Genomic DNA, 15,861 nt, shown 5'->3' with positions numbered 1-15,861 from the left:
CCATCCATATGTTACCAGTTTTATATGCCTCTGTCTCACTCCCCATTTTATTCATACCTGGACAACTAGAACTTGTGCCTGGCTGTATATAATTCCCCCTTAATTTCACAGTGGAAACCACAGCAATCGTTTCTCATTCCAGAATATGGTTAATAGTAACACATTACACACTTTATGTTATCAGACGGGTACGATTTACCATTAAGTATGAACAAATACAGACCAACAGAATAGGAGGATTTCACCGCATATTGTTATACCCCCCCCCCCCCCCCCCCCCCCCNCTTTTGTCATAAATGTTTTCCCAAACAGATAGATTGATGGACGGACACTGTGATTACTGTAGGAAACCTGAATCTAAAATGCTGGGCCTACTTATGTAAACGTTTTAGATATTACCAATGATTGAACCTCAATAAGGTTACATAATATGCCTGTCACAAGTTGATAAATAAAGGGGCATAACTCTGTATATTACTGATGGATAACAGTGATTATCAAACTTGTCCGAGCTTTCAAATTAAATAACCTTCTCATGAAGTTTGAAGCAATTGAAAACTACTTAAAGATATCTAGCAGACGATGATTCAGCAATTGATAAAGGGGGCATAACTCAGTCAGATAATGGTGGTTATCGAACTTTTCAGACCTTTCATGGTAATTAATTTTCCTAAGGAGTTTGAAGTTTATCCGTTGTAAATTACTGGAGATATTGAGCCGACACCATGCACGCTCACCCAACCATCTGCCCAGGTGATAACATTATATGTCCCGTCTTTCGTAGGGCTTAAAAAATGACCAGGAAATCAAACATGTATCGGGTTTATGATTAGATGAAGCAAGTATCAGACAGATGTGTTAATTAACTTTAATTTCAAACCAAATTTTCTAGGTCTAGTGGTGTTAATGTAGTATGTAGTTATTTCTGCACCAAGATCACTGAAACAAAATGAAGAATTTTGATGACGTACACTTTGCCTCGCTTGTCCTTGCGGATGAATTTGGAGAGTCGGTAGATGGCCCAGTTGTTGAGCTGTCGTGGCGTCATGCCTTTCCCATTGTCTATCACATAGACGCAGTTCTTACTGGGGTTACTGTCGTCAAAGTGCTGTTAACGAAAGCAAGGTTTATACAAAAATTATGTTTCAGAATATGAAGAACACACTACATGGATAAAGAAAATTAAGTGAAATAATAAAGCTCACACATTTTAAAAGCAAAATTATTAGTTAAGACTTTCAAATGAAATACTTTTCAAACCATGTAAAGTTTGAACAATTTGATAGACTATAGTTCACAGGTACTCAGGGCTTCTTAGTACTCCCATAACATGAGAGGCCGCTGGTCGGTCTTTTTTCAATCGGATATGATTTTGCCGACTGCGACCTCTCATTTCCGAAGCACTAATTCTTTGATGCAGTTTCCGCCCGAAATCCGGGCGGAACAAAATCGGCTTGAAAAACTCACATAAGTGGTTAACAGTTCATGACAACGATGTCTACTCATGGTTTATATAATATAGATCTCATATATATGTCACAGACACAAATATATAGTATATTACGGAATAGAACACTCAAAATACATGTCCATGTCGTTGTAGCACATCTCTGACCTACATTTAAAACATGGCTTCTGGATTAATACAAAATATCAGGGGGGATTTCAAACGGAACGAAATGATACGGAGTTTGTTTGTATTCCGCTTGTGAAACATTACATGTAATCCATTTTTGTATTAACCGGAAAAATCATGGCAAATGCTGTCTGCTTCGCTTCGAATGAGGAAAAACTCATTATTTATGTCTTTGACATGAAATTTTTCTCATATAATCATGGATTTATGGAAAGGAATATTTATTGGACCCTTTTGACCATTTAAATGTATGTAAACACGATATACTCTTTCTTAATCCGAACTTTGAAAATGTGATAGTCAGCATCGGGAAAATCAGCTATGGGCAGTTAGAGGTTACGCGGCGCCTGTCAAAAGTTTTTCGCCGTGTAAAACCTCTAACATTGTTGGAGTAGGTTTCTTAGCTGACTGTGAAACAACAGGAAAGTTTCCACAAATATTTCATCTTTACAGTAATAAAACATCGCCTACAAAAGGAAGAATTACATCCCTGAACAACACTATGAATTTTTTATCTACCTGATATCTCTGCAAATAATGCAAGGATATACAATTTTATAGTACTAGCCTGAAGGCAGATTTTGAACATGTCTTCTACCCCATTCTATATCTTCAAAGTAAATAATGAAAATTTTCAACAGCCCCGACACTGAACTTACTAGCCTAGGGTGTTAGGTTAGTAGACTCATGTACTATAATGAAAATGTTCAACAGCCCTGACACTGAACTCACTAGCCTAGGGTGTCAGGTTAGTATATGGGACGTGGGAGCCACATGTATTTATATATATGCTAATTGTATTAATTGTATATCTTTGTACTGTAAAGCGCTTATGTTAGCTAGATAGGGCGCTATATCAAATGTTGTATATTATTATTAATATATATTTCAAGTGGTGGGTGTAAAACCAAATCTAGATAGGGCGCTATATCAAATGTTGTATATTATTATTAATATATATTTCAAGTGGTGGGTGTAAAACCAAAGCTGACCACCATTCCCAATATTAAATCATTTTAATATTTGGTCGGTGGTGGAGGTCTCTGAAAAAAATGCCTTCACCGGACACGCACAGAACAAAAAATCAAACATACCAGACGTATTTCAATGGAGCGTGCTCCCAGATTGTTCGATGTTGCAGCTAAGGCATTGTCAATCAACTCAGCAAATGCATAGGCTGGAAATAAACAAACAGGATTAAATCTGTGATTACATTCTGGGTCTACTTCAATACTAAAATGATTCCAGCCAGACTATTTTGAAATACAAAAATAACATGTTTTGCAGCCACAGAATTTACAATTTACATACCATTGCAAAATAGGTCTTTGTAATCTTGACTTCTTATTCCGTCTTTGCGTATTGCAGAGTTATCTTCTCTTGTGAGAGGGATTGATTGTTACGTCATTGGTTTGTGTGAGAAAATTATGTCGTTTTCTCAGAAATTGATGACGTTACTCTCACAAACAAATGACGTAACAATCAATACCTGCTCACAAGAGCAGATAACTCTGCAATATTCAAAGACGGAATAGGTCTACTTAGTATTTTTATAGACCAGGCTTTGACCAGGAAAATTTAACTGTTTCGTTAAGCAATAGATAACAGGAAATGAAATACATGTAACAGTAAGAAGGAAAGCAATTTTGTTGAATATTTTTCCCTCAGTCCCTACAAAACTTGTCACAGAATGATAAATGACTTCAAAGACAACATGGTCTATGAAGTAATTGATTCTCATAGACTTACAGTGGGTTTTTTCATGGAAATAGTTTACTGCTGTTCTAACAAGTTTAAACACTGATTATGTATACATAAGTCCTAATAAAAAGAATAATAAATTAAGAAATCTTACTTGAAGATTTTTTTTTATATTTGCAATGATAAGGCCAAATATAATTATACATGTGTTTCCTATTCCATAAGATATTGATCATGAGTGCAGGTCGGTAGTCAAAAGATTTTATTTCCAAATAAATAATATCAATTTATTATATATATAGATGTATGTCATTTGTCAGAAAATTCTATTTCTAAAATTTAAAAATGTAAAAAAAAAAATCTTTGACTGCATTTCAATGATTCTGAATAAGTGGATTCTACTAAATGGATTAAGCTTAAATCAAATTTCTTAATTTTGGATTAAAAATATTTCAGATAAGAAGGATTTTTTTCCAGGTAGGTAGGGGAAAAAAAGAAACACGTGGATACATGTGTGTATTTTGTTTCTGACCAATGCAGATTTTAATCCAAGCAGAAACCTTTTTCTATATATGGGTGGTCTGGTGGCACAGTGGATAGCGCACTTGTGTGAAAATGTATGATGTTACCTGCCCGACCAAGGTTTTTTTTCCCACAGGTGCTCCGGTTTCCTCCATCATTCAGACCACCTGCACGCTAACACCCGGGCCAACAAGAGTGATTAATATAAGTTGCAATAACTTGTTTCATAATTGTTGTTAAAATAAATAAAGTTTATATGTATACTCCTATATTGCTGTATATGTACGTGATGAACTTACGAAGTGGGTTTTGTCCCTCTGAGGCGTAATATTCATACATGCCACCTTTGACAATGGTGTCGTAATGGGGCAGATAACTGACCCTTTGTTGTGCAGGGGCACATAACTCCTGCTGAATATTTCGCAATATGTACAGTGTATCTCCTTTGTCAATAATATCTGCAAGAAAAAGAATTCTTTGAATATTGAGATTTAAATGCATATAATATATTCAACATGCTAGAAAAATTTCAGGAGTGTACAATTCTACTTGCCCAGGGCTTGTACCTTTCATGCTAGATTATAATTAGTGAAAACTTTTATAATTGACTGAAAATGAAAGTCTTGCCTGGTAAGATATTTAAAAATTTGCTTACATTGGAAAACATAAAGTCACTTGCTCATGTTTATGATTTTAAAATATTTTATGATCATAAAACTGTAAACTGAAATATTTTCTACCAGGTCTTTTGATAGAAAGTATTGGTTCATTGTAGTTGACACCATTGTTTTCTACATGCAATCCACTCCACTTCTAGTTGCATTTGGAGGCATTTTGAGTAGACATGTAAAACTCAATACTAGTGAAATTTTATGTATATTAGGTGGTGAACTGCTCACTACAGTGTTATGACATTAAAAATAGGAGTGTACAATTTTTAAGATGTTTACCTTTTCATTTCTTTGAGCTACTTACCCCATGAATCATCATCTTTAATCTCTTCACGGTTAGTCGTTGCTATAACAAAAGACTCTGACTTCTTAATCCCAAGTGCCTGATCAAAGAAAAAAAATTAAACAATGTATATAGTGTAACATATACATGACTGGTACTAAACGATGAATTATCCAATACGTCAAACCAGCAGTAATTAGCAGATTTTATGGTACAGCACTAAGGGGAACCCTTGATATAGCTGGAATACTTACATGTGAAATGTATTATTAGAAACAGAGTTAAAGCCCTTTAGCTTAAGTTTTCTTTGACCTAAACACCAAAACTTTAAAACTTTGACCGATATGTAGACATATAGGTGTCAACCTCTGAAACCTCCAATGAGGGAGATCTCCCTCATTCCACATTTCCAGATGAGGGAGAAAGTGTGTGAAACATGATTGAGACTGCTTTGCTCAATTTATCTTTCCCTTTTTATGTGTTAAAATAACTCCAAATAGCATTAATCTGTTCAGACACACCTGTTATGATCATTACACACATCTTGCAATACATCATGATTATTTGACCATAGAATATAGATTATGAGTTTGTGTGAGTTTGGACTTGAATGAGGGAGTTTCAAGGGAGATTGGGAAATTTTGGTCAAACGAGGGAGTCTTCCTTCGACTGAGGGTGGTTTTGACAACTCTGTACAGATGTCTGGTGTGTAACCCACTACATACGTATACTTTACTGAAACCACAAACCTAAACATCGACTTCTGTCAGTGAGATGAAACCTGTAAGGGCGGATTCATGTAGGAGCTAAACACCTCAACAAACCAAACATCAAACTTGACAAAGTCTCCTGACACTATGATTGGTTTACAGACCAAAACAAACATCAGTGATTTGCTATATGAAGTTAACTACATAATCAATAATAACTAGTTATTTATTAATTCAATATAAAGATGCTCTCTCAATTTATGTATACCTAATCTGGTTAATGGTAACAAAACCCAATGCAGGAATTATAATTAAGGGTGATAATTTAAATTGAGCCCCCACTTGATCAACATACAAACGCTGGTTAAAAGGTGCATGTAATGTTGCAAAAAATAACCCTTATATAAACAAATGATAATCACAAGAGATAACTAAAGTATCAACTTCGAACAATCAATGACACAATGACAGTAATTTTCGTTAAATAATATTAAAGCATCTGCCTATTTGATATTTGCCCATTTGCTTCAAACGTAAACATAATAGAAACAAGACAGCAATTGCAATAGTTCATGGCAAGAAAATAGGTGTATTTTGTGCAAAACAATTGAACGTTTCAACACAGACAGGGGCACGTCCTCCTCCAAATAGACGTGTGTTTGTAAACAAACGAGAACAACAGAAAAGGAAAACGTGTATTCAAAACGAAACCTTACTTCACGGACACGCGCTTTAAAATCTACGTAAGTAAAAAGCCCTCCGGTTGGAATTTTGATTTCAGGTACATCGCTGTCTCTTCGATCAAAAACATAAACGAATGCATCATCGTCTTCTAACTGAGCACTCGTATTCCCCACGCTTCTCCTGGAAGTCGCCATTTTCGTGGGGTGCGTGCGCTGACAAAATGAATATGAATTGCCCGTATGTATGAAGTCAAGAGGCCTTTCAGGGGTAATTGTGTACAACGTGATTTCACTTTGTTCGGAGCATCGGTAAGCACGTTCCTTGCTCTTATTATATTTTATTGAAACAATTCATAAATATCTTTTTTTTCGCATTTGAACATTTGTTCAGGATTTCGCTTTAGTTTTATTTCTTTGTCTGCAAATTATTTGTAGTTTCTTTTTAATGAACTTGGAACCTCTCTTCACCTTTGTACACACTCTTGTTAAAAACACTGTGTCAGGAGCTAGAGGATCACATCAACGGACCGAACAGAACTGTACAGACCATGGCTTCTGCTGTCAATCCGGATTTGGAGAGAGAGAGAAAGAGGGCCACTTTTGACCGGGAGACTCTCACAAATTTCTTATATGGAGGGGCTCAAAAAAAGCAAAGAAGGCGTTACTTAAGTATGTATTTCTTATTCTGTTATTTGCCAACTCTTCCTTTCATAGAGGGAGACTCAGGATTTTGGACCCCTTTTGTTAAACTATTCCCTTTTTCTATGATCTGATCATTTTATCTGAGCACACTGGTACTTATAGTTGCGTTAATGTAGCTTTCTGACGACTGAGAGATTTTTTTTATATATTGCGTCGTCAGAGTCCGGCCGGGGTAGAGGAGCTGGGTATCAGTATTAGTACTAACTGGCACTGGCCTCCTCTGTCGATAAATACATCCATAATGTTACCACTATGGTAGCTGTGAAAACGTAGCTGATGACGATGAGAGCTATGTCTGGCAGTTGCATTTTTTCATTCTCTTCGAGTCCTACATTTGGTCCCTAACTAAATATACCCATGGAAGGTCTGGACCGGGTCACGCACAATGGCTACCAGATGATGATAGAGCTCAATCTGTTAGAGCATCTCTCTTTAGAGATCAAAGTCCTCGGGTTTGAATCCCAGTCTGGCCATTTTTTCCTTTCCTAGCACAAAATATTTAACTCACATCCATCAACTTAAGTCTTTCGAAATCTCTGGATGTGTTTAAATTATTTCTTCTGTTATACATATTTATATATCATTTAGCACTTAAATTATTGCTATATTATGAAGGTTGTTTTTTGCTTTTGTAGCGAACTGGTCTGGGTTGATTGCCAGCGATCAGGTAGCTCAGTCGTTTCGAGCAGCCGTCTAGGGTTCAGAGGGTTCCGGGTTCACATCCCGGTTCGGCCATTTCATATCTCTATGGTTTCACTTTTATTTTTATGTTTTATGGAAATAAACACATTTTTCCATTTTTGTGAAAAAAAATGTAGATTAATATCCCTATCAATTAGAAGTATAGATAGCAGTCGATCTCTGTGAATAGGTAGAAAAAATGTCTGGTTTATAAGAAACATGTATTTAATTGGTGATATGTGGTTACTAATGTGTTGTCAAAAAATTTCTACTATGGCCTGAATTATGCATGTCAAAATCTAGGATGCAGGTCAAAATCTAGGACTCTACCTGATATGGACCTGAATTATCCAGGTCAAAATCTAGGACTCTACCTGCAGTGTACCTGAATTATCCAGGTCAAAATCTAGGACTATACCTGCTATACATATCTTGACATAGTGTACTTGGTTACAAAGCAGGGATCGTGCTAATTACCCTGCCACCTGTCCAAAATTTGGGTGAAAATTGAAAAGGATGATTCAAATTTACATACTGCGCTTGTCTCTCTACCTATTTTGCAAGAATTCCTCTTAAATCACAAAATACTTTTTAATTTAAAACAAACATTGTTGATCCAATAAGGTAATTAATTTAGGCAAAAAAATAATTAATTTGTGTTTCCGCTATCATCTTCATAAAAATTGGGCAGGTAGATAGTCAATTATTTTACTTTGGAAAATATTTTTACTATGCTTATAGAGCAGGAGTTCTGACTTTAACAGTGCTTATCACTAAATGTCAATAAAAACTTTAAGGTAGGCACAAAAATCTAGGATAGGTATATATGTATTGCAATACTGTTAGTTGTCATGTTTTTACCCTAGCCAAGTACACGAGAGCGTAATGGGTGGGGGAGAGCTTGAGGGGGCAAATTGAAACTGGGGTGCAGGGGTAAAGCCCCTTGGTGGGGGGAAGGGGGTCTAGGGGGCAAAGCTCTCCATACATTGTAGAATTCAAAGCATGTTAAGCAGCTGCCCCTCCCCAACTGTCCTGTCCCCACAGTATACAGCCAAGTACATGTATCCAAGAGTCTGATAAAGGGGACTTTCTTCAAATCCTGAAGTGTAAATAAACTTATCTGGTTACCTGGAGATTAAAACAGTGTTAAGTTATTTTAAATGTTTTAACTGAACCCTGCTAAGATATTTGTCTCCGGTGTTTTTGATCTAGAACCGGGTCAGAATGTAGCACATACCTACAATATCTAGTACTCAGTATCTTTTGAACTTTGTACACTTTGTCTGGGAGATAATAAACATTAAACTTGATATAGTGCACGTAGCATTATATATTCAATAAATTACCTGGTGTAATCATATCAGCAAGGCACGTAGCTGCTATGTTAAGCAAATAAGCAGTTGTATGCACATAAAAAATCCTCAAATATACTATTTTGAATTGAATGGTTTCACAATACTATAGTTCTCCTAACAAGCATATTTAAGTGTTCATGAAAAACCACCAGATAGTAAGGGGGCTGGGGGGACTGACTCTTTTTTTGGCATGCACATTGTTTATAGTACAGCTACCCGCCTGTCCCACTTGTTAGCTCATCCAAAAGATATATTGTCATAGGAAAAAGGTGCTCAATTTAAAAATAATTATTGTCAGAATGTTATCAAAACAAATTATAATATAGGGATCTCGCAGATTTAGTATTTTCTTTTAACCAACCATTGAACATGAAATTTCATCTAATTCCCATTAGTAACAGCCTGTATGGTTATATCTGTTAGAACTTCTAGTAATTTGCAAAGTTAAATACCAGGCTGATACATGTAACCAAGCTTTTGAAAAATATTCTCATACAGCAATATTTCATTTCAGTATTGCGATATGATACCATTATGCCTGTAGATATCCGCAATATAAAAGTGTAATTTCTATAGAGGTTCCTATATATAGATTGATTTGTGATCCTATATCTAAATATGTAACTTTGTGTTCGTTAAAGAGATTTTTTTTTTTATATTCGCAAAAAGCGTTGATTGAATTTCAGATTGCAAAACATCAGAGATAAGAGCAACTTTGTACATCATAGGGTGCTACCATACTCACTGTAATTAACTCATTCACCCCCGAAACTTCATTATGAACTATTCCAACCTTTGAATTGGAAGAGTTCAAATGTGTCTTCTGGGGTAAATGAGTTAACACCCAGGTTCTTACAACATTGATTTAAAGGGGGTGGTTATTATGATATTAAAAGTTATGATAGAAAAACTTGTGCGAATTCATCCAAGTTGTTATCATAGACGGACGGTTATAAACTTTCCAGTTTGGCTTGAGCTTCGTAAATATTTTTTTCATCTGCNCATACCACGTATATATATTTCCAGAAAATGCTGTGTTCAGTGACCCAGAATACCAGGCGATGAAATCCCGGGTCTTCTGTAGTCGGGAAGAGCTGTATGCCCTCCATTTGCAGAAATACAGCATATTCAGGCGGATACAGGAAAATCTTAACATTACAGACCAGGAAGAATGTTTTATTATCAGACAGTTAGTACATTTAACAAATAACTGCCCAATATAACTATGTCATACGGTCGGGTCATGTAATAAGTATGGTAATACCCGGAGGTACACACTTTTATCATATGATGTATTATGTTATCCAGTGAATATATTTTTTTGTTTATTAACCCATATAATATATATAACCTATCAGCCCTGTGATTGGTTGTAAGTTTCAATTGTTTCAATTGTGACGTCACACCTAGGACAAGTACATGATGGTGACATCACACCTAGGACAAGTACATGACGTCACAGACTTGAGCACTGGAGTCAAAATGGTGGCTTTTTTCATTTTAATGTTGCATGAAAATGGTTTTTTTAAACGAATTAATGCCACAAATCTTGATTATGTGATAAAAAAAATCTTAAACTCGTCTCCATTTCATATGAAATTTATGAAACTCGTCACAAATTCTTCATTTTAGCTCGCCAGAGGCTCGCTAAATTGAAAATTTCTTAGGCTCGTTTCAAAAATCTCATATGAAATGGAAACTCATGTAAGTTCCTATTATAATGTATTAAAACTAATAGGATTGGTCAAAATTGTTAACTGCATTTTTTCTGATAAATTTTTACTCAGTGTATGCTACTATTGATGATAGAGAGCAGGCGCTGGTGGCATTAAAGCTAGTTTGGCAGTGATTAAGACTCAACTATACTACTCTAGTATGATGAGGAATAGTGATAAAGATAATGCCGTTGCTGGGCCTCAAACCTGCAACCATTGGCTCTCCAGCCTGATGCTCTACTGCTGAGCTAAAGGGAAATTCCCTACAGCTGACATGTGTACTCCACATCTGTTACACTATTCCCTCCTTTTTTCAAACACCAACCCAGGTTCCTTGACTGCCCGCCAAGGGTTCTCCTACCTTGAACGGGGAGGGTCAACGGCACCAATTTGTAATAGGACGAGGAATAGTGATAAAGATAATGCCGTCGTTGGGCCTCGAACCTGCGACCATTGGCTCTCCAGCCCGATGCTCTACCACTGAGCTAAAGGGAAATTCCCTGCAGCTGACGCTTGTAAGGCAACCTAATTAATCCACATCTTTTACACTACAATGAATAATATCAATGCATAATATAATTGCAAATACTCTTACAATCTGAGATAATCTCAAAAAATGTAGGTGCTGAACCCTATGATAACACATTTGTGATTTTTGGACGCGAAGAATTTCTGGAAATACCAAAATTTAACATGGTGGACCCCATAGCTGTTTTTTAACCATACAATCAAAAATACCTATAGAAATGAAAATATAGATTAATCATAATCATTATTTATGAACATTCTCACATGCCGTTAATTGACTTTTCAAATGTACAATTTAACAACATCCTATTGGAAATTTACCTATATGGTTCTCAGAAGTAATAAACTTCACAAGTAAAACATTTTTTAGAGACCCACATCAGATATAAGGGTGCCCTATAGTGATCACAGTGTCTGTCTGTCTGTCCATCTGTCCGTTGTTCCACTCTATCGTTTCTAGAGTATATCTTAGAATCCAAAAGACTAAAAAAAAAATCGGAGGAACGGTAAGTCTAGTTGTAGGACGCCGGGCTCGTGACCGAAGGGTTGCGGGTTTGAGTCATGTCACGGCACTGTGTTGTATCTTTGAGCAAGATACTTTACTCCGCTTGTTCCAGTCTACTTAGCTGTAAATGAGTATGTGGTTGGGCAGTGCTAGAATTGTTGAATGCAAGCTGCGAGTGCCGAAATGGCAGCACCAGCTGTATGCTCTCAAGGGAGTTGAGAAAGATATTGGCTGTTTGCAAAGGCCCAATATATAACCACGGATAATAATTTTAGTACTGCTTTGAGACGACCTACGAACTAGGTTGTGATAAAGCGGTAGATAAGAACCCCGAATTATTATTATTATTTTAAATTTGACAAAGGTTTACACTATGAGAAATGTAGGTGTGCAATAGTAGTGGTACAAGCATAGACATAGACATTAGAACACATACAAACACATATAAACAAGTTGGTTTTATCAAATTAATAATCAAATTAGGGGAAACAACTACTAATACCCATTTTTATTATAATTGAATCTTATGGTTTAAATTCTAACCTTTTATTTTGATACCGAAAAGACATAAAATATATATATATATACACATATTATGAAGAGTAAAGAAAAATAATTTGTTGATGGAGCTGCATGTAGAAACATTTGATGGGATTAAATTACCGCACCCAACAGATACAGGCCAAAAAGTCCATTGTATCACACAAGGCCATCCACTGATGAGTTTGGAAATTCAATCCCACCAAATAGTTTAATTTATGCATATTAAACACAGGTTAGATATATAATCAACATATGTTGTAAAGCTTTGTATTCTTATTTATGTAGTTGTTTCCCAATATTTTTTAATAAAATAGTATAAATGGTCTTCTGAAATATTAATATTAATATTCATGTACCATTTTTGGAAATTAGAAGAATTACATTGGGAAAAAAAAAATGTAAATAAATAAATAAAGTGTAAATAAATAGAATGTAAGATTTCATTCAAAATTGAAGTTAAATGTCCTGAATCTTCTAGAACTTAAAATGTAATTGGATGTAGATAGGAGAATATGTTTGTTTTCATTTTCATCACATCTCTCACAACCATTTAGCATGACATATCTAATGATAAATGGTTGTGAGTCTCATGGAATTCTCTTCTTATTGGCACTGGTCCCTTGTTTTAGTACAATTTCGAGTTTTCTGATATTCTGCCTTTTTTTACAGAGCTATTGGGCCCAATGAATACTATGCCATCGGTGTCCATGGTTTCATGTTTATCCCTACCATACAGAAACTTGGCACAGAAGAACAGAAAAGAAAATGGCTGCCATTAGCAGAGAACCTCACAATTATCGGAACGTACGCCCAAACAGAACTTGGTCACGGTATGGAGGATCTATCAGAATAAAAATCAAACATTTCGATGATTAAATTGATAACGTAATTACTAGGTACTACATATACATAATATGTAACTTATTATGTATTACCAAGCAAAACATTTGGTGGAATGTAAATGAAAGATTGTTATCCACAGTGCTCTATGCTTGTTTTGCAAGGTATAACCTTTTGGTCTGGTTTGTTTTTGTGACGCCTGCAACGCGAGGTGACATACAGGTATTACTTTGTCGGCGTCGGCGCTTGCTTCGTCCGAAACAAGGTTTCCTACAATTACTTGAGTTCCCTTGGATTGATTGAACTCAAACTTGGTACACATATTGCAAATTGGTGGTAGCTCGGACAAGTTCGCATTTCAGAAGTTTACATGCATTTTTAGTGGAGTTATGTCCCTTTTACTGCCATATAAAGGGCATTGTGTAGTAAATGCAAGAATTTATTTTTATTTTTAATCAAATCCTTTCAAATTTTGTACGGTAATGTTAGAAGCAATAATGTTCAACATATATTACAGGTTTTTCTGTCGAGTTTCAACTTTCTGCGTTTTGGCATATCTGTTTACGTGATAACTTTTCTTACTAAAAGTGCTTAGCAGGCGACACATCCACTCCTGTGGAATTCTCGCTGTGTTTTACGTCCTATTAAAAATATAACCATTCAACATGTACCATAGTAATGCATAAAGAAAATAATTTACAGTGTACAATAAAATGACCAAGGTGAGCTTATGCAGAGAAGGGGCCAAAAAAGGTACAATTTGGTAATATTGCTTTGTTACTTCTCTTCTGTATCTATGAGATGATTATCAACTATATTTGGTTGGAAGCATTCTCATGTGGTGGGGATTTAAAGGGAGACAATTCCTATGACAATATTTTTTTTTGCAGGGGGGGAGGGGGGTGTATGTGGAGTGACAACAGTCAACAGTGTGCATTGCTATATTCCAATGACATGACCTTCAAGCGACCCTTACTTTCTTCACCCATGACAAGTCACAAATAAATTGAATTAAAAAGGATATTATTTCCGTTTTAGCATTTGAATCAGTATGCCTTAACATGTGCATACTATAACACTGGTTTACATATTGAATGGTTATATGTTTAAAAGATCTGTATTTTTATGTCAAGGTCGGATTTCATTTGAAGTAAAAACTTGATTGAGGAGGAAAATTTGTAATATAATTATATAATTGATAAATATGTCTTTTTCCGATACAAATCTTTCAGGTACCTTTATAAGAGGTTTGGAGACAACTGCGACCTATGATCCCAAGACCCAAGAATTTGTATTGAACTCACCAACCATTACTTCCATGAAATACTGGCCGGCCAACTGTGAGTTAATATAATCAATCACTATAATTAGAATACAGTTACTGAGTTGCAGGGTTAGCACAGGCCTTGAAAAACCTTTAACCCTCTCAACCCTAGGTAACTTTAGTAGACTCTACCATACATTTATTTGGATGAGTCCATTATGGGCTACAGTGGTGAAAGGGTTAATTCACAGTATGGCCTTGAAAAACCTTGAAAACTAGTCTGTGGCCTTCAAAAGTCCTTGAATTTTGATTTTCAGTAATCCATATATGGTTTATTAGAGTCATATGCCTTTCTTACACATTAAAATTCCACAATTCTGTATGAAATAAAACAGATATCAAATGATTAATAAAACTAAAAGATGGTCATGTATAGTTGTATTTTTACCAAGGATAACTTTATTAGTAGCATTTTTTAGCTAAGGCGTAAGATGCAAGCTATTGGTATTACTTCAGTAATGAGCTCAAGATATTCATAAATGCCGTTTTCACCTACACACCGCTCTAGTGACAGGAGATGGAACTAAATTGAATAATATACAGGACCTAATGTCTTTATTAACCCGCGAAATTGCAAAAATATCCTCCCCAAGGAAATATCCGGCTACACAGAATAAGCTAAATATATTTGTTGTAAAAGATTTGGTTTGGTTTGTTTGTGTTTTATGTCCTATTAAACATCTATAGTTATTTAAGGACGTGTCAGGTTTTGGTGGTGGAGGAAAGCTGGAGTTACCGGAAAAACCCCACAGACCTACAGCCAGTACCTGGCAACTGTCCCACGTAGGTCTCAAACCCGTGACCCAGTGGTGGAGGGCTAATGATAGCAGAATGTCAGATGCCTTAACCACTTGGCCACAGCGGCCCCCTGTGTTGTTAAAGAATTTTTGTTATCACATGAAATGAAAACATGTTATGCATATTTTTTGTAGTGGGGAAGACTTCCAACTATTGTGTGATAATGGCAGTACTGAACACACAAGGAAAAAATCATGGCCTCCATTCCTTCATGGTACCCCTCAGGGACCTGAAAACTCACAAGTCGCTACCAGGTAAAAAAAAAAAAAAAAAAAATGAAGGAAAAACACCAATTTAGGTAAAGGGTTACCATAAGGTAAACTGTATTGGGCAAGTACAATCATCAGCCTTTTACCATAGTCAGGCTGTTACACCTAATGTGCTTACACGTGCTGGTTAACAACAACCAATCACTGCCTTGCTTTCAAAGGACCACTAGTTGCTCTGGTCCGACCAAAGAAATCCGTAGGTTGTACCATAGTGGCCAGACATGCGCATCGTAGCTTCTCGTTTTTTTACACATGAACAATACATATTACTGAAGTGAGTTTGATCGAACTCTTGTAGACCATAGTCACTATAGTTGGTGATGGAACTCGCCCATAATTATTGTTTTAACTTTTGTGAAAGATTTGTTTAAGTCCTCTTCTAAAGAAATTTTCAG

General features: G+C 35.8%; 2 protein-coding genes across 4 annotated transcripts in view; one reads left to right on the top strand and one right to left on the bottom strand.

The window, feature by feature from the left end:
* LOC110450933 (structural maintenance of chromosomes flexible hinge domain-containing protein 1-like) overlaps positions 1-6,407 on the bottom strand; it is a 71,829-nt gene extending 65,422 nt beyond the window's left edge. For both annotated transcript variants that reach the window (XM_021498748.1, XM_021498749.1), the window contains exons 1-5: positions 6,240-6,407; positions 4,835-4,913; positions 4,159-4,317; positions 2,731-2,813; positions 972-1,108 (exon numbers count right to left, since the gene is read on the bottom strand). In XM_021498748.1, coding sequence (XP_021354423.1) covers positions 972-1,108; positions 2,731-2,813; positions 4,159-4,317; positions 4,835-4,913; positions 6,240-6,401 — 620 coding nt within the window. In that variant the 5' untranslated portion in view covers positions 6,402-6,407. The remainder of the gene's footprint in view (positions 1-971; positions 1,109-2,730; positions 2,814-4,158; positions 4,318-4,834; positions 4,914-6,239) is intronic.
* Positions 6,408-6,486: 79 nt separating this feature from the next.
* The window catches only part of LOC110450932 (peroxisomal acyl-coenzyme A oxidase 1-like), a 35,119-nt gene continuing 25,744 nt past the window's right edge, over positions 6,487-15,861 (top strand). Inside the window, exons 1-6 of one of the 2 annotated variants that reach the window (XM_021498747.1) lie at positions 6,487-6,515; positions 6,710-6,875; positions 9,971-10,133; positions 12,905-13,065; positions 14,308-14,415; positions 15,332-15,451. In XM_021498747.1, coding sequence (XP_021354422.1) covers positions 6,755-6,875; positions 9,971-10,133; positions 12,905-13,065; positions 14,308-14,415; positions 15,332-15,451 — 673 coding nt within the window. In that variant the 5' untranslated portion in view covers positions 6,487-6,515; positions 6,710-6,754. Of the gene's footprint in view, positions 6,516-6,641; positions 6,876-9,970; positions 10,134-12,904; positions 13,066-14,307; positions 14,416-15,331; positions 15,452-15,861 lie in introns of both variants that reach the window. The other variant, XM_021498746.1, reaches the window with a different exon arrangement.

This window comes from Mizuhopecten yessoensis, unplaced genomic scaffold, assembly GCF_002113885.1.
Source record: "Mizuhopecten yessoensis strain PY_sf001 unplaced genomic scaffold, ASM211388v2 scaffold5547, whole genome shotgun sequence".
Taxonomy (NCBI): Eukaryota; Metazoa; Mollusca; class Bivalvia; order Pectinida; family Pectinidae; genus Mizuhopecten; species Mizuhopecten yessoensis.
This window is presented reverse-complemented; position numbering and strand designations above follow the sequence as displayed.